Genomic DNA, 19,820 nt, shown 5'->3' on the forward strand with positions numbered 1-19,820 from the left:
AGTTTAATATTAACTTATGAGGGAACTTTATTTTTTTAAGGAGACACTAATATAGCATTATATTATGGGGGATATCTGGATATATAATAAGATTAACTGATTGTTAATGCTCGATATAATTATTTATATTGCACAATTTGTCATTACATATTTCCCGAATAATATAATAATTAAATAATTTTGTCCCCTTAATATAATGACATTTTGTTTTGCCTTATAAATTAATATTAAATTCATTTTGCCTTTTAATCCAAAAATAATGATTGCCCAAATAATTTAAATGTTAATGGTGCTTCCTCTTATATTTTGAATGGCAAAAATAGCTCAAACAGCCTGTATCCAGCCATGAAGCAGGTATTAAAACTGTCCTGTCCTGTTTTTTGGATGGCAGTTTTGATGGCGGTTTGGACAAAACCATCGGCGGTTTAGCTCTTTCAATCCGCCATACATCGCCAGTCATTTTAAATTGAAGCCTCAAACTGCCCTATAGTAAATGTGGCGGTTTGGACCACTAAGCGGTGTGTGGCGGTTTGAAACCGCCACCAAACTCGATTCTTCAAGTCTATCCCAGTGTGTTTTTTAAAATAGGCCCTTGGATCAACAACTAAACCAAAGTAAGACTTTGAAGTAAAACAATTAACAAAATCTGCCAATCATTATTGAAAGGATGTGAAAATGTTTCTTATAGGTGAATATCCCATTAACCTTTGAGCGCTGCCAACAGAGCCAGCTCAGCAGTCGTGTTCTGTTCAGCTGAATGTAACTTACTGTCCTAGTAATGTAATCTGTGGTTAATGCGGATTCCTTGTGGTTTTGTAGCTGATTGAAGAGCTGGAGTTTCTCCTCCTGACCACCCCACCCGAGGAGCTGTCGGAGATGGAGGCTGCGCAGTACACGCAGACAGTCCGCCAGCTGCAGACGCTTCTCAAGCAGAAGTTCAATGAGGCCACTGACCATCTTCTGAAGGCAAGAACTGACCCGAGCTCTCCCATAGAGGAAGTGGCTGCGTCCGCAGATTACTGGGCGTTCTGCTTCCTTGTGTAACTAGGGTGAAACTGCAGCCGTACAGTCCACGCAACAGCACAGAGAACATGTGCCTTACAGTACAAACTTAATGTGGCTTCATAATGAATTTATCCGGTAGTTATATGACTTGGATAATGATGAGAATAATATGACTGTCTATAGAATTCAGACTAATGTGTGAGATGTAATTAGTACTGGATACGAGCTGGGTGTGGGTATGGCACACCACAGTTTTATGATGGGCCCAGACATTACTAGTTGTGTAGAGGAAGATCTGACGCTGGATTAGGGATCCTTATTGTAAATCCGCATCACCGGAGAACAGATTGGGTGAGAATCCCGTCAGCGAGTGGAATCAGGTTTTACCGGCACTTAGAAGATTCCAACTAGTATATGGAGATTCCAGAAATCAGCGTCACTCTCAGGACTCAGCTGGGGGCTATTCAGCCGCCCTAAATTACATTCACGTTTTCGGTTCTTACAGGGACCTTTGTCACTAACATGTCTGTTTATAAATCCCCACGTACACACGGCATGGAGGGAGGACTGGAGAGTTGTTATATGGACTGTTCTCTAAATGTTGATGTCATTTACAGCCGCTGAATAAATCATCCAGCTTATTAAGCTGTTTGAATGAGTCCTGAGAGTGGCGTAAATTTTTAGAATCTATCGATTGAACATCGCGCTGTTCTTCTTTGGCGGAACACCCGGGCTAGAGAGCGATAGAGCTGTAGATATAGATATGGAGATATCTCAGTTCCAGTGAGTTCTATGACAATAAAAGCACTATGTGTGTGTATGTATGTATATATATATAATGCTTTGTTTGTCATAGAACTCACCGGAACTGAGTTCCGACACCTTTTTTCGATGGGTTTTCCAACTTTTAAAACTAACTTTTTGATGTTTGGTCCACGTGGACTTGAATCGCTCTGTCGAGTGTAGCAGGTTGGCGGCAAAATCATTAAAACAGTGCATGGGGGCTGCTTGTGTGTTGAGTCTGATGCAGGCGCACTTCATCCGCGCTGGTTGTTATGGCGCTGCTCGGCTTTTGGCGCTGCTCAGCTTGTGATTGGTCGAATGCTTACTGCGGGCGGCGACCGTTATGTTCCTTACACAACTGAAGTGTGTGGGTGTGTCTACAGTGATTGACTACTTGATGTGAGCTCCGGCACCTTTTTATCTTACAAAAAAAGCACTGTATATATATATATAGAGAGAGATTGTTGTGTATATATATCTGTCTTTCAGAACGCTGCTGCGCTGTCTGACATCGACACTGGGAATATGCAGAAAATTATTAAGGATAAGAATGTTACCCTGTGCATCTGGGCCAATCTCAATAAGAACCCAAGGTATGAAAGACTCGCACACACTACAGCCTCACACTGTCGACTCAGACACAGCGTCACACTACAGCCTCACACTGTCGACTCAGACAGAACGTCACACTACAGCCTCACACTGTCGACTCAGACACAACGTCACACTACAGCCTCACACTGTCGACTCAGACACAGCGTCACACTACAGCCTCACACTGTCGACTCAGACACAGCGTCACACTACAGCCTCACACTGTCGACTCAGACACAACGTCACACTACAGCCTCACACTGTCGACTCAGACACAGCGTCACACTACAGCCTCACACTGTCGACTCAAGCACTATCACGATGCAGACTTACACTGTTGGCTCACACACTATGTCACACTGTCAACTCACGCCGTCACACTGCAGACTCACACACGCCGTCACACTGCAGACTCACACACGCCGTCACACTGCAGACTCACACACGCCGTCACACTGCAGACTCACACACGCCGTCACACTGCAGACTCACACACACTGTCACACTGCAGACTCACACACGCCGTCACACTGCAGACTCACACACGCCGTCACACTGCAGACTCACACACGCCGTCACACTGCAGACTCACACACGCCGTCACACTGCAGACTCACACACGCCGTCACACTGCAGACTCACACACGCCTTCACACTGCAGACTCACACACGCTGTCACACTGCAGACTCACACACGCCGTCACACTGCAGACTCACACACGCCGTCACACTGCAGACTCACACACGCCGTCACACTGCAGACTCACACACGCCGTCACACTGCAGACTCACACACACTGTCACACTGCAGACTCACACACGCCGTCACTCTGCAGACTCACACACACCGTCACACTGCAGACTCACACACGCCGTCACACTAGAGACTCACACACGCCGTCACACTGCAGACTCACACACACCGTCACACTGCAGACTCACACACACTGTCACACTGCAGACTCACACACGCCGTCACAACTCACACACACTGTCACACTGCAGACTCACACACGCCGTCACACTGCAGACTCACACACGCCGTCACACTGCAGACTCACACACGCCGTCACACTGCAGACTCACACACACTGTCACACTGCAGACTCACACACGCCGTCACTCTGCAGACTCACACACACCGTCACACTGCAGACTCACACACGCCGTCACACTAGAGACTCACACACGCCGTCACACTGCAGACTCACACACGCCGTCACACTGCAGACTCACACACGCCGTCACACTGCAGACTCACACACACTGTCACACTGCAGACTCACACACGCCGTCACACTGCAGACTCACACACGCCGTCACACTAGAGACTCACACACGCCGTCACACTGCAGACTCACACACGCCGTCACACTGCAGACTCACACACGCCGTCACACTGCAGACTCACACACACCGTCACACTGCAGACTCACACACGCCGTCACACTGCAGACTCACACACGCCGTCACACTAGAGACTCACACACGCCGTCACACTGCAGACTCACACACACCGTCACACTGCAGACTCACACACGCCGTCACACTAGAGACTCACACACGCCGTCACACTGCAGACTCACACACGCCGTCACACTGCAGACTCACACACGCCGTCACACTGCAGACTCACACACGCCGTCACACTGCAGACTCACACACGCCGTCACACTGCAGACTCACACACGCCGTCACACTGCAGACTCACACACGCCGTCACACTGCAGACTCACACACACTGTCACACTGCAGACTCACACACGCCGTCACACTGCAGACTCACACACGCCGTCACACTGCAGACTCACACACGCCGTCACACTAGAGACTCACACACGCCGTCACACTGCAGACTCACACACACTGTCACACTGCAGACTCACACACGCCGTCACACTGCAGACTCACACACGCCGTCACACTGCAGACTCACACACACTGTCACACTGCAGACTCACACACGCCGTCACACTGCAGACTCACACACGCCGTCACACTGCAGACTCACACACGCCGTCACACTGCAGACTCACACACGCCGTCACACTGCAGACTCACACACGCCGTCACACTAGAGACTCACACACGCCGTCACACTGCAGACTCACACACACCGTCACACTGCAGACTCACACACGCCGTCACACTAGAGACTCACACACGCCGTCACACTGCAGACTCACACACGCCGTCACACTGCAGACTCACACACGCCGTCACACTGCAGACTCACACACGCCGTCACACTGCAGACTCACACACACTGTCACACTGCAGACTCACACACGCCGTCACACTGCAGACTCACACACGCCGTCACACTGCAGACTCACACACGCCGTCACACTGCAGACTCACACACGCCGTCACACTAGAGACTCACACACGCCGTCACACTAGAGACTCACACACGCCGTCACACTGCAGACTCACACACGCCGTCACACTGCAGACTCACACACACTGTCACACTGCAGACTCACACACGCCGTCACACTGCAGACTCACACACGCCGTCACACTGCAGACTCACACACGCCGTCACACTAGAGACTCACACACGCCGTCACACTGCAGACTCACACACGCCGTCACACTGCAGACTCACACACGCCGTCACACTGCAGGCTGTCACTGTCACACTGCAGACTCACACACGCCGTCACACTGCAGACTCACACACGCCGTCACACTAGAGACTCACACACGCCGTCACACTGCAGACTCACACACGCCGTCACACTGCAGACTCACACACGCCGTCACACTAGAGACTCACACACGCCGTCACACTAGAGACTCACACACGCCGTCACACTGCAGACTCACACACGCCGTCACACTGCAGACTCACACACGCCGTCACACTGCAGACTCACACACGCCGTCACACTAGAGACTCACACACGCCGTCACACTGCAGACTCACACACACTGTCACACTGCAGACTCACACACGCCGTCACACTGCAGACTCACACACGCCGTCACACTAGAGACTCACACACGCCGTCACACTGCAGACTCACACACGCCGTCACACTGCAGACTCACACACGCCGTCACACTGCAGACTCACACACGCCGTCACACTGCAGACTCACACACGCCGTCACACTGCAGACTCACACACGCCGTCACACTGCAGACTCACACACACTGTCACACTGCAGACTCACACACGCCGTCACACTGCAGACTCACACACGCCGTCACACTGCAGACTCACACACGCCGTCACACTGCAGACTCACACACACTGTCACACTGCAGACTCACACACGCCGTCACACTGCAGACTCACACACGCCGTCACACTGCAGACTCACACACACCGTCACACTGCAGACTCACACACGCCGTCACACTGCAGACTCACACACACTGTCACACTGCAGACTCACACACGCCGTCACACTGCAGACTCACACACGCCGTCACACTGCAGACTCACACACACTGTCACACTGCAGACTCACACACGCCGTCACACTGCAGACTCACACACGCCGTCACACTGCAGACTCACACACACCGTCACACTGCAGACTCACACACGCCGTCACACTGCAGACTCACACACGCCGTCACACTAGAGACTCACACACGCCGTCACACTGCAGACTCACACACGCCGTCACACTGCAGACTCACACACACTGTCACACTGCAGACTCACACACGCCGTCACACTGCAGACTCACACACGCCGTCACACTGCAGACTCACACACGCCGTCACACTAGAGACTCACACACGCCGTCACACTAGAGACTCACACACGCCGTCACACTGCAGACTCACACACGCCGTCACACTGCAGACTCACACACACTGTCACACTAGAGACTCACACACGCCGTCACACTGCAGACTCACACACACTGTCACACTGCAGACTCACACACACTGTCACACTGCAGACTCACACACGCCGTCACACTGCAGACTCACACACGCCGTCACACTGCAGACTCACACACGCCGTCACACTGCAGACTCACACACACTGTCACACTGCAGACTCACACACGCCGTCACACTGCAGACTCACACACGCCGTCACACTGCAGACTCACACACACTGTCACACTAGAGACTCACACACGCCGTCACACTGCAGACTCACACACGCCGTCACACTGCAGACTCACACACGCCGTCACACTGCAGACTCACACACGCCGTCACACTGCAGACTCACACACACTGTCACACTAGAGACTCACACACGCCGTCACACTGCAGACTCACACACACTGTCACACTGCAGACTCACACACACTGTCACACTGCAGACTCACACACGCCGTCACACTGCAGACTCACACACGCCGTCACACTGCAGACTCACACACGCCGTCACACTGCAGACTCACACACACTGTCACACTGCAGACTCACACACGCCGTCACACTGCAGACTCACACACGCCGTCACACTGCAGACTCACACACACTGTCACACTGCAGACTCACACACGCCGTCACACTGCAGACTCACACACGCCGTCACACTAGAGACTCACACACGCCGTCACACTGCAGACTCACACACGCCGTCACACTGCAGACTCACACACGCCGTCACACTGCAGACTCACACACGCCGTCACACTGCAGACTCACACACACTGTCACACTGCAGACTCACACACGCCGTCACACTGCAGACTCACACACGCCGTCACACTGCAGACTCACACACACTGTCACACTGCAGACTCACACACGCCGTCACACTGCAGACTCACACACGCCGTCACACTGCAGACTCACACACGCCGTCACACTAGAGACTCACACACGCCGTCACACTAGAGACTCACACACGCCGTCACACTGCAGACTCACACACGCCGTCACACTGCAGACTCACACACGCCGTCACACTGCAGACTCACACACGCCGTCACACTGCAGACTCACACACGCCGTCACACTAGAGACTCACACACGCCGTCACACTGCAGACTCACACACGCCGTCACACTGCAGGCTGTCACTGTCACACATTATCACAGCGGCATCAGTGCTTTTACAGAGAATATTCATTCCCATGAAGTTTACAATCAGACACAAACACACACACATATCCATTTTAATAGCAGCCAATTACCCACCCAGTATATAGTGTGAGAGGAAACCCACACAAATACGGGGTAAATGTACAAACTTGCCACGGATAGTAATATATAGACTGCTCGCACTTTCCTATAGATTTAAAGGTTTTAGCTTTGAGGAAGAAGCCATCACTTTCGATTTGCCGAAACCACTGGCCATGAGCAGCATCGCTGTCCGCTTCCTTCACACGCTGTACGACCATCTTTCCTGCCAAAGCCGGACGTTCCTGCCACGTTATCAGGAGCCGGAGGAAACCATCACTGCAGACGCCATCGTCCGAGAGAGCAGCGCAGGAGAATGGAAGACAGCGGAGGAAGAGGACAAACCAGGGCCAGGAAGTGTCATCGTGACGGAGGACGAGGTGAAGTCAGAGGAGAGAAAGGTAGGTGGGATATCGGGATGTACATTATAAGATACAACACTTTATATAGGTACAGGACACTATGTATATAGGTATGATTCTTGTCTTGTCTGTCTCAGAGCGTCTTCAGCTCCCTGTCGTCTAGAGAAGACAGACACAGCGTTACTGAGTCCGCTCATAAAGACAAGGATATAACGGAGATTCACGTTGGAGAGACAGCAGAAGGTCCGTGTGTGATACGTTTATTCTACTTATGTTTCTGTATAGTATGATCAGAACACAGCAATGTAACAATAATCAGGATTGTGTGGTTTTGTTCCAGACTTATAGGAAAACTTGTTTATTAGGATTAACCCAGTCCCTATTGTTTATTATTACGGGTATTAGAAGTCACCCCGTAAACAAAAACAAAGAACTGATCTGTTCCTCTGATCTCTCTATATGATCACCTCTGTAAAATATACTATATTTATAATTTACAGTAGAGGGTACATTATTCTATATATACCTCCACGTGTGACCAGATCACACAGCGGTGTTACAATAAGACAGCTTAACTGCCGTATTAACGGATAATCGTTTCAGCAATGAACCTGATAATTGTCTGTTTTACTGAAAGATTAATTTGGTAAAGATCAGGACTTTACTTCAGACTAGTATGTATGTTAAAAACAGCATTGTTATGTGCTTTATTTCCACCATAAGGCAGCGGAAAAATGAAATGCAATCTAATGCATCAATTAGGAGATGTGGAATCTATAATATTTAATTACTGAATGAGTTAACAATTATAAGTAACACATTTAAAGAATATATGTAATTAATAAGATAAGAAGTTATCTGTCTACAGTATAAGCTCATGTGAATGTAATATAAGACCCGCTATATTATCGCTCCTGAGTTCCTAACTTGGCAAATTTTGGCATAAAAACAATAAATATAAATGTCCCTGTAGGTGACTCGCCGGCCCCTTTACCAGACGGGGACCACCCGGATGACATACTAGAGGACGACATTGTGGATCTGCGGCAGTTCTCCAGTCTGGGCGGAGTGTATTATTTTGATGTCCTGGTGCTGCCGCCCCAGTGTAAGCAGGTGAACGGCTGGACCATGGTGCAGGTAAGTCGGGCCGTCCCGCTAATTAGTCTGCCAGCAGTCTGATTCCTCCAACTCGGGAGGTGGTAGATCAATGCGGAAATGTCCATTTTAAAATTGTCTGGGGGAAAAAATATTCTACATAGAACCACATGGTGGATGCTGGACAACAAAAGGAAAAAGAATATTTCCAATATATCAACATGTGTTTATTACCACGTGAGTAATACCGAAGCCATGCCCTTATTATAGTCTGTATATAAAGTGCTTCCACCCATCCACGTAGAAGGATCCGTGTGAAGCTGATGACTTGGTTATCTTGGGATGTTGTGTATACAACTCTACTGTCGCTATGCGATTTTATTGGCTCATATTATAAGTGCACTATGTTATTCTTTTAAACATGGTAATAAGCGTGGTTTGATCTATTAGAAGCTTTTCTTGTCCAACGCCGCCAGTATGATTCTATGTAACAGACAAATACATCCGTGTGCCGGTGTACAAGTCAATTCCCTGACTTTGTGTCATTCAACTTTACTACGGCGATGCACTGAACGTACATATCTACCCTTCCCAGTGGCTTCTCCAATTACGGTCACAGAAAGTCTGTTGTGGTTTTACATAGAAACATAGAATCTGACAACAGATAAGAACCGCTTGGCCCATCTGCCCAATTTTTTAACCTTTAGTAACCTCAAACCCTATTTGACCCTTAGTTCTTTGTAAGGATATCCTTATGTCTATCCCAAGCATGTTTACATTGCTTTACTGTATTAGCCTCTACCACCTCTGATGGGAGCTATTCCACTTATCCACTACCCTTTCTGTGAAGTAGTGTTTCCTCACATGTCCTCTGAACCTACTTCCCTCCAGTGTCAGTACATGTCCTAGTGTTCTAATACTTCTCTTCCCCCCAGTGTCAGTACATGTCCTCGTGTTCTAATACTTCTCTTCCTCCCAGTGTCAGTGCATGTCCTCATGTTCTAATACTTCTCTTCCCCCAGTGTCAGTACATGTCCTCGTGTTCTAATACTTCTCTTCCCCCCAGTGTCAGTGCATGTCCTCATGTTCTAATACTTCTCTTCCCCCCAGTGTCAGTACATGTCCTCGTGTTCTAATACTTCTCTTCCCCCCAGTGTCAGTACATGTCCTCGTGTTCTAATACTTCTCTTCCCCCCAGTGTCAGTACATGTCCTCGTGTTCTAATACTTCTCTTCCCCCCACTGTCAGTACATGTCCTCGTGTTCTAATACTTCTCTTCCCCCCAGTGTCAGTACATGTCCTCGTGTTCTAATACTTCTCTTCCCCCCAGTGTCAGTACATGTCCTTGTGTCCTAATACTTCTCTTCCCCCCAGTGTCAGTACATGTCCTCGTGTTCTAATACTTCTCTTCCCCCCAGTGTCAGTACATGTCCTCGTGTTCTGATACTTCTCTTCCCCCCAGTGTCAGTACATGTCCTCGTGTTCTAATACTTCTCTTCCCCCCCAGTGTCAGTGCATGTCCTTGTGTTCTAATACTTCTCTTCCCCCCAGTGTCAGTACATGTCCTTGTGTTCTAATACTTCTCTTCCCCCCCAGTGTCAGTACATGTCCTCGTGTTCTAATACTTCTCTTCCCCCCAGTGTCAGTACATGTCCTCGTGTTCTAATACTTCTCTTCCCTCCAGTGTCAGTACATGTCCTCGTGTTCTAATACTTCTCTTCCTTTGTAGAATGTTTCCCTCCTGCACTTTGTTATAACCCTGGATATATATGAACGTTTCTATCATGTCCCCCGTTCCCTTCTCTGCTCTAAACTATACATAATAAGATCTTTTAGTCTTTCCAGCTAAGTTTTGTGCTGTAGGCCATGCACCATTTTAGTTGTCCTTCTTTCTACAGTCTGTAATGTATTTATATCCTTCTGGAGATATGGCCTCCAGAACTGAACACAATATTCTAGATGAGGCCGTACCAGTGACCTATACAGTGGTATTATTACTTCTTTGTGTGCTTTGTCTGGCTATATTGCATTGCACTGACGATTTGTTACAGGATTTCAGTGATTGATGTAGATCTTAGATGCGGAGCCTCACTCTGTACTGCGCACTGTCACCTGCGTACATGATTATTTGCTGAATGTGATATCTCTGCAGCTAGTAGGAGGTGGTCTACAGCAATACCCCTACCCCACGGCATCATCGCTCATCACCAATCTGGGGGTATCACTACAAGAGAAGGACATGGACGGTCTGAGTGCCCCCCCGGTGGCAGTCTCTCTTAAAGTTCCTAATAACGTCATCTTTTTTGAAGAACCTCAAGTGGCCAGATGGGACCCAGAAGGTAACGTATACATAATGTATTCTCATATAACTACTCCGGTACTAAAGTGTAGGCCAGGGGTGGACATACATTGGTCACTATCTCCATCCTCTCCGCCATTCTCACCGTCACACATATAACGCAAAAGATTACTGCACAGAAAATACAATGGTGTCTATGACAGACCTGGGGCGACGCAGACACCACAGGGCAGTGCGGTAAGGGTGGTTTACTTAACAAATGATTGGTGGTAAAGACTCTTAGGGCTAGATTTACTAAACGGCGGGTTTGAAGAAGTGGAGATGTTGCCTTTAGCAACCAATCAGATTCCAGCTGTCATTTTGTAGAATGCACAAAATAAATGATAGCTAGAATCTAATTGGTTGCTATAGGCAACATCTCCACTTCTTCAAACCCGCCGTTTAGTAAATATACCCCTTAATGTTGCTCCTACAGCATATTTTTACATTTTAAAATTTCCCAACACGAGGTAATGCCGGAGTTTCTTCCCTATTATTATTATGCAACTTGTATTTTGTATGTAACAAAGTTATGTATTACTTAACATTGCTATAAACTTTAGACAAAATATATGTTTATATATTGCTTTGTTTTATTATATATATATATATATATATATATATATATGTATGTCTATGGCTGCAGCCATCATTGAGTAGACTTAAAAGCATGATATTAAATAATATTTAAACCTTAAACCAGGTGGAGTACGTAACACAGACCGTGTTTACAGTGACAAAAACGATGAACTTTAATCCTAACCGTACATTAAAGTACCATTATAATTACCATCATACTAACATTACATGATCCTAGGCCGGGTCCGTTGCATTGCCGCTTTAAATATGAAAGTTGCGGTTCAAAGTGACGTAATTTGCACGTATCGGGCTCTCTCACATCGGCACTGTGGTGTCTGTGTATACTTAAGTCTGTGTTTTTGACATGTCGGTGTGTTAGGTTTCGGCTTGTTTTAGTCGCTATAAACGCTGTCTGTGTTTACAGCACTGTTAAAGTGACTACCACCGCTTAACCCATATATCTAAATATACATATTATAAAGGTCTGGGTCCGATAACCGGGCAACTTCCTGCAACAAACAAAATACAAAGTTCTTTATATATATATGTATATTATGTTTGTGGCAGGAGGTCATCCAACCAGACCATTTTTCTATTTAAACAATATAAATCTGCTGTCTCCTCCCTCTAATTTGCATGGAAAGGCACTGGCATGAGGCACAGGGAGGTTGCCAGAAAATTAAATTGCGGGCACAAATGATAAAATAGACAGATAGTCCTGAATCAGGATATGTTAATTGGTAAACAGATCGGACGATAGCTGTGTAAAGAGAGTGTTATATGATTCCCACCCATGGCCTTATCTGTGTGGAGTCTGTATGTTCTCCTTGTGTTTGCGTGGGTTTCCTCCCACATGTGACAGTTTGATTGCCATTTCTAGCCTGCATCACACTCAGTGATACAGATTTAACATTGGTGGGCAACAGTAAGATTAACTTTGTATAAAAATGCCCTGGCAAACTCACTCCCTTCCCATCTAAATTAACTAAAACCTCCTTCAGCAGCAGCCTAACACTGCCGGTGAATGGAGGATCCGACCCCAGTGCGTACTGTGCATGCGTCTAAGATCAATAGAACCCGGTGCTGGATGAAGAGACTTTTGGCTCTTTGCAGCTTCGTAAATAGACCCCTCATTCCGTTAACTCACAAGACTTTTTTGTACACACTTTAGCCAAAAACTGGAAAACGGACCTGATCACGAATAAAGAATACAATACGGAGCGGCGAGAATTGTCATTCAAGATGGACGCCTTCCACACGTTCACACTGATTCAGGATTCCCACCTTAACATGCCATACGAGTCGTGGGAACTGACGCCCAATGGGCCGAATGAGGTGTCACTCATGATCGCCTGCGCCTTCACCGACATCCAGATCGAAATCAAGGTAGAGGGGTCATGTTGGTCAGTCTCCCCATACAGGATCTCTAGAGTGGAAGCTCTTGCACCCACTTTACTTATTACATCTATGTCACAACTCATGTTTGTTTCTCTGGTTTTTTTTGCTGCTATTTAGTATAGGAAGAATATTTTATATTAAACATATCGGATGAGCAGACAAGAAAATCTTAAATTATTCCTCCTCGCCCCATAAAGGCTGCTTGATGCTCATTATTTCGTGAATATATATATATTATGATTTGCTGTAGAGGAGGGTGAGCTATAGCACCAGGCCTTTCCATGGGTGTGATGAAGGGTGGGTGGCATCAGACAGTCTTTCCCCTGGGGTGTGGCATAGGGTGAGCGCTGCCAGCCAACCTATGCACAGACATGAGGGCCGTGGAGGAGTAAAAATAGACGCCTCTGGTCTGCACTTGGGGCTCATTGACCCTCTAAGAATGAGTCCCATTAATCAGGCTTCATCTTGGCGTACGTCCCAGCAGTCATACTGCACATATAAGATACACAGTACAACTCTCATGTATAAAATACACAAGTCTTCCATGGTCACTACTGTACAGATAATTGAAGGACGTATCTCTTGTTGTGATTATGAGATGGGGCTGACGGGGATGTTTATATGGTGCAGGACGACCAGTGCAGACTGAGCTCAGTATCCAGCACAGACAGCGACCTGTCCCAGCTCATCGGGAAGTGGATGAGCCCCCTGCGCCTCAAGGCTGCGATGCAGAGTGCCGGACTGAACGTCTTTCCTGCCGAGGACTCGCTGAAATATGTCATTGTGAATAAAAAGGTAGGGACTCTTATCCTTCCTTTCAACCAAGTGTAAAATATATACACACTTCAAATAAACAGGGACTCTCACCCACAGGTTACATTAAGGCTCTATTTCCCTTTATTTTACCCAACACCCCAGGGTCATTAATGTGATGCAAGGTTCTGAGCGGGAATAAACAAATAATAAGCATTGTACCTTCTTTTTTGGGGTAATTCTGGGTGAACTGATCTTTAAACTCACCTCTATCTGCCCCCCACCCCTCCTGTGTTCCCCTTCCCTAATGCTTCCGTCTCATGAAAGGAGGAAGTGATCGCTCCATCCTGCTTCACATTACGAGGGGCGGCAGAGATATGCGCAAAAGCGTTGGGTATAGTTCTCCCCTCACCCTTTTTTTGTTCTGGGATTGTTTAAACATGAAATACAGATATAATACACAACTATTTCTGGTCCATGTGAGGAATCAGGGCCATCAGTTTTATTATTAAACATCATTTGTGTTTTCTTGAGGCCTGTACCCCCAAAAGCATGAAATTGTAGTTTAAAGGAAACTGACGTAGGAAAATTATTTGAGACTCTATATAACAAGCAGGTTTTCTTCCACACACAAGGATACCCCGATGTCAGAGATTGTATTCAATTGTTATTGTTGAGCAATATCCTCAGTGACTCCTAGTGACTGGATAGGCTGCACTCAGTGATGTCACTGGTTCCTAGTAACTGGATAGGCTGCACTCTCAGTGATGTCACTGGTTCCTAGTAACTGGATAGGCTGCACTCAGTATGTACATAATGCTCTTCGGAGAGTAAACCCTACATCTCTCTGCGGCAGTTTGGTTGGACCCAGTAGCGAGTCTCATGGTGCCAGAGACAATGACCATACATCACTTACTGCACTATTCACCATCCTTCATCTATAATAACTATTTGTCCTTCTGCCCTTTTACCTCCCGATATGGGGTGTAATTGCAGGAACAGAATGAGTATATCCATTATATAATCTAGTAGAAATGCCACAAGGTTTTATGCAGCAACATCCGCTTGTTCGTTTTTACGGTAGAATGAAGAAGCAGAGAAAATGGCGTACAAGGAAATGGCCATCCTATGCCCGTCCTTCACCTTCGGCTGGAGTAAATGGAACCAGTCCTGTGGCTACGAGCACATTGTCGTCAAGGTCTGTATTAGGTGTATAGAAATCACAGCCGTAACAGATTTTACTGTAAAGAACCAGTATATAAACAGGTGCCTTAGTGGGTATAGATACAACAATCCACACCGTGCATTTATATAAAGCAAATGTCCATCCTGTCACTCACACTGCTGATTCAGATAGAGAAGCCCCCCCATCCCCTAACATAGCAGCATGGTAAGAGGGGACACATTAGACCAGAGGTAGGCAACCTGCGGCTCTCCAGGTGTTGTGAAACTACAAATCCCAGCATGCCTTGCCACCTATCTGCTGGTTATCTACTGGCAAAGCATGCTGGGACTTGTAGTTTCACAACACCTGGAGAGCCGCAGGTTGCCTACCCCTGCATTAGACACTGCAGTTATTTCAGGTAGATTATTCAGCTCAGTAACACATATCCTGTGATATATTGTAGGAGCAGTGAATGACATTACTTGCCCTTTAAATCACTTTTGGGTATTGTGTTGCCCATGCCTCTAAAGCGAATGTCGCTCTCTAGGTGAAAGAAAAGTCCGACCCTCCCAACGACGACTGGTCCCTTTACATGCTGAGCGCACAGAGGACCCAACGGCTAAAGGTCTCCGAAACCAGCGAGATCTTTTCATCGGAGCTTTACGATGGCAGCGAGTTCCACTCCACGCTGTATCACATGATCAGAGATTATTGCAGCCACGAGGCCCCCGAGAGACTGAAACAGTCACATCATCTGTTCGTGGACTGCGTCTACCAGCTGCTAAACATGACCAAGGTGCTGACGTATTCATAAACACACGACTTTATTTCAAGAATAAATATCACATCCATCCACATTCAGGCAGTAAAAACAGAGCAGTGTATTATTACCAGTTGCCTAATCTCAACCCAGACGTTAAACATAATATACAGTCCCAAAATATTCTAAAATATTCTCTTTTCATATATAATATATAGTTTATTACTCACTGTACCAGTTTATAAAATATATCTTGTCCTCTCTATAACCGGTGATCGCCTTTAATAAAAAATATACACACAAACACACAATTTTAAAGCTTGATTAATCCAGAAGTAAATCAGGACTATTGTACAGGAGCCCAGAGCCGTAAACTTTAGAAAAACCTTAAAAAAATGTTCCAAGTCCTTTATATCCATCAAACTGGGGGTGGAGCGTTGTGGCGGAGCCCGGTGTAGGGCCACAGTAGTTGCTGGACCGAAGTCCACGAGACCCCGGTCCCAACGGGCGCTCCTTCTACCGGTTTGTGGAAGGACAGACCCGTCAGGAAGCTGACCAGCGTGATGAGGAGGAGAGCAGTGAGCAGAGAGATCAGGAGAGGTTTGTTGACGTTTGAGATGGATCTTTTCAAGTCGGACGTCCAGGACAGAACTTTGCCGTAGCTGTAAAAAGCAAAAACATCCAGAAGCTAAAAGTTATCGTTATTGGTGTAATTTTAAGAAAATCTGTTAACTTTTTTATACTACTTTTCTTTTAAAAATCCAAATGTGGTCCCTCCAATTTATCTCTTGGATAGGTTGCATAAACTCTGTTAAAATGAATATTCTTCCCAGACTACTATACCTTTTTCAAACCTTACCTATCCGAATTCCCCCCTATGTATTTAAATTTCTCCAATTTGAGTCTTCTAAATTTATTTGGGCAGGTAGATGCCCACGAGTACGACTCGGGGTCCTTCAGAGATCCTCGCGGGGTGGTGGTCTAGGTATACCTAATTTTTAAAAAATATTACCTGTCGGCCCAAATCGCTCAGTGTGTCCTATGGAACGGTCCTGTTTTTGCTAGGGTCTGGGTGACACTAGAGGCCGAAAGTCTGGGGATGCTTACTCCTGCCTCCCTTCTGTGGATTTCAAGAGCACGTCACCCCAAAAAAAGCTTTGTCTCATCCCATAATTTCCCACTCTCTGGCTATATGGGACTCTTCCATCAGGCTTTATGGTCTCTCCGCATACATCACCAATTATCCCCTTTTTTAATAACCCTGATTTCCCTCCTGGTCTACACCATTCCGCATTCCTTCCGTGGCATTCCCGAGGGATACGTTTCCTAAATGACATAACCCGTGATATAACATTCCCCCAATTTACGGACGTTCAAACTAAAATTGGCCTGCCCACATGGACATTTTATCAATTCCTGCAAATCCGCAATTTTCACTCTTTCTCCAAACTACGTCTTATTTCTCGACATCTCAACAATTGAAACACTGTGTCTGCGCCAGGCATCGACGTCAGGTCTAATTTTTAATATTTATTCTGAATTGCTCCCTCTACCCCTCCTCGAGACCCCCATGAGGTGTCTTGGGAACATGACCTGGGCTCTCCTCTTGAGGATGAGGAGTGGTCGGAAATTCGGGACAATGTGGCCTCCAGCTCAATCTGCGTCCGAATAAAGGAAAATGTTTACAAACTCCTCTACCGATGGTACTATGTTCCTACTCGACTACAAAAGATACTTCCCGGTTCCTCTGACAGATGTTGGCGTCTATGCTCTGGTGTGGATTCCCTTTTGGCGCGAAATTAAGGCTTTAATAGAAATGTTAATTCAAACCCCCTTACCCTTCGATCATTATACCCCTCGGGTTCCCCACGCCCACTAGACACCAAAATAAACTTGCTCGTCACATTATTTCAGCGGCTACATGTCAAATCGCTAGAGAGTGGAAGCAGGCTGCCCCCCCCCCCCTTCATTCTCCGCTGTTACTAATAGGATTTGGCATACGTATAAGATGGAATACATGACTAGCATTATATGAAACACGTCCAAATCTTTTAACAAGGTCTGGGACCCCTGGATGTCTTTCAATACCGCTCCCCTTTTACTTAATCATACTCCCTACCCTCACGTAACCCTTCTCCCTCCCATCTCATTACCTCTGTTTCAAGAGGGATTGCCCTCGCACCTCCTCTTCTCCCCCCCCCCCCTCCACCTCGGATCTTCTCTCTAATCTTTCTCTTCCTTCTCTTTTAATTATAAAAATGCCGGTCATTATCTCATAAAATTTGTGTTATTTTATCTCCGTAGCACAGAGACTTCTACTTCACTATCCAATATACTGAATATATTTTGTTTGATATAACATGTATCCTTTTGCACTGTTAATTCTTTTTTGACCGTTAATAAACACTTGTTTAAAAAAAAAAAGCCAAATGTGAACCAGACACGGTCATGATCAGTCTTACCCAGACCTAGCCACTTATGGTCCATGTGTTATGTTACAGAGTGGTCCTACAGGGCTCTCCTAGCATGAATGACCACATTGTGTGACCTACAACTGCAGCATTTAATAGGGAGTTTGGTCTAAAGACAAAATTGTCCATGAACAACATTAAACCACCGCTATTCCAGAGATACTCCAATATCAGAATCTCAAGACCATTACCACCTTCTTACAAGGCTTCTGTCCACGGAGTTATAGGGGGTGACACAGGGTATTCTATAGGAGTGGAATAAGGTCATGTATGTAATTATGTTCACTGAACATTCTATAAAATAACCCCTCTCCAGTATAATAATAAGACCGGCACCATTTGTCCTGCAAATTAGTAAACGTGGGCGTTTTAAAGTGCTCCAAATACAGCATTTTATTAAATTGCAAAAAAAAAAAACAAAGATGGGAGAAGTCTATTCTTTCTGGTAATAACCCAACAGCGTATTCTCAAAAACAAATTTAAATTCCTTTACAGTCAAACATTTTAAATGGCTTTCTACATAACCTTGTAAAACTGAAGACTTGGGGGCAGATTTAATTGACTGCGTTACTCGAGTGTATCGCGGCCCGTACACTTACTGTTACTACGGAAGTAGTGCTCATTATTACCTTTAGCGCGGTCATTTCTATGCAGATATTTGCTCGTAGCTCAGGGAGCCGCGAGCAGAAATCCAGGTTACAGTTACCGTATTAACGGTAATAGTGCGCAGAACGCGTTACTCTCAAGTATAATGTGGTCAATTGAATCTGCCCCTTAGTGTTTGTCTCACATTTAAAAAATGAATTCTACTTTGTTTTCATTTACAATTTATTTTTACAAGTAGTAATTTTTATGGAATATATAACATATGACCAAATTTATTTCTATCCCCAGTGCCTATACTGGGCACATTTCTGAGAGACAATGTATCTAAGTAGAATCATGTTTCATATATAGATGCACTGTCCGCATCACAATACAGAACATGATGGACAGTATTACGTACATGGACTCTGGCTTGGCTGGAAAAAGGGTTTTCTGCACAACACTGGATTTCCTCCTTTTCTCCTCTTCCACTAATTCTGTGCTAGGTTCATCCCTGGTCACGTAAAACACAAACAGAAGTTATTTCAAGCACAAATTTCTAGAACAAATGGCAGCCGAGGTAAGAAACAGCATTCAGTCCCTACCATGGCTGATCTACCCTCTACCTCCAGCCTGGCCAACCGGTGCCTTTCAAGGTGTTGTGAAATTACAAGCCCCAGCATGCAGTGCCAGCTGTCAAGGTATGATGTGACTTGTAGTTCCACCACACCTGCTCCATCTACTGTTCTCAATAACAGTGTCATGGATCTTCTTACAGGCGTAATAATTAGCAGCCCGACATGCTTATATCCAGAAAACATCAC

At 46.3% G+C, this 19,820-nt stretch overlaps 2 protein-coding genes across 4 annotated transcripts in view; one reads left to right on the top strand and one right to left on the bottom strand.

The window, feature by feature from the left end:
• Positions 1-15,994, top strand: part of DNAI7 (dynein axonemal intermediate chain 7) — a 26,836-nt gene extending 10,842 nt beyond the window's left edge. Inside the window, exons 6-15 of one of the 2 annotated variants that reach the window (XM_075210757.1) lie at positions 820-966; positions 2,278-2,381; positions 7,606-7,891; positions 7,990-8,095; positions 8,826-8,989; positions 11,100-11,286; positions 13,036-13,250; positions 13,893-14,057; positions 15,100-15,213; positions 15,728-15,994. In XM_075210757.1, coding sequence (XP_075066858.1) covers positions 820-966; positions 2,278-2,381; positions 7,606-7,891; positions 7,990-8,095; positions 8,826-8,989; positions 11,100-11,286; positions 13,036-13,250; positions 13,893-14,057; positions 15,100-15,213; positions 15,728-15,994 — 1,755 coding nt within the window. The remainder of the gene's footprint in view (positions 1-819; positions 967-2,277; positions 2,382-7,605; positions 7,892-7,989; positions 8,096-8,825; positions 8,990-11,099; positions 11,287-13,035; positions 13,251-13,892; positions 14,058-15,099; positions 15,214-15,727) is intronic. The other variant, XM_075210758.1, reaches the window with a different exon arrangement.
• IRAG2 (inositol 1,4,5-triphosphate receptor associated 2) overlaps positions 15,981-19,820 on the bottom strand; it is a 53,224-nt gene continuing 49,384 nt past the window's right edge. For both annotated transcript variants that reach the window (XM_075210755.1, XM_075210756.1), the window contains exons 39-40: positions 19,418-19,510; positions 15,981-16,602 (exon numbers count right to left, since the gene is read on the bottom strand). In XM_075210755.1, coding sequence (XP_075066856.1) covers positions 16,359-16,602; positions 19,418-19,510 — 337 coding nt within the window. In that variant the 3' untranslated portion in view covers positions 15,981-16,358. The remainder of the gene's footprint in view (positions 16,603-19,417; positions 19,511-19,820) is intronic.

This window comes from Mixophyes fleayi, chromosome 4 (assembly GCF_038048845.1).
Source record: "Mixophyes fleayi isolate aMixFle1 chromosome 4, aMixFle1.hap1, whole genome shotgun sequence".
NCBI lineage: Eukaryota > Metazoa > Chordata > Amphibia > Anura > Limnodynastidae > Mixophyes > Mixophyes fleayi.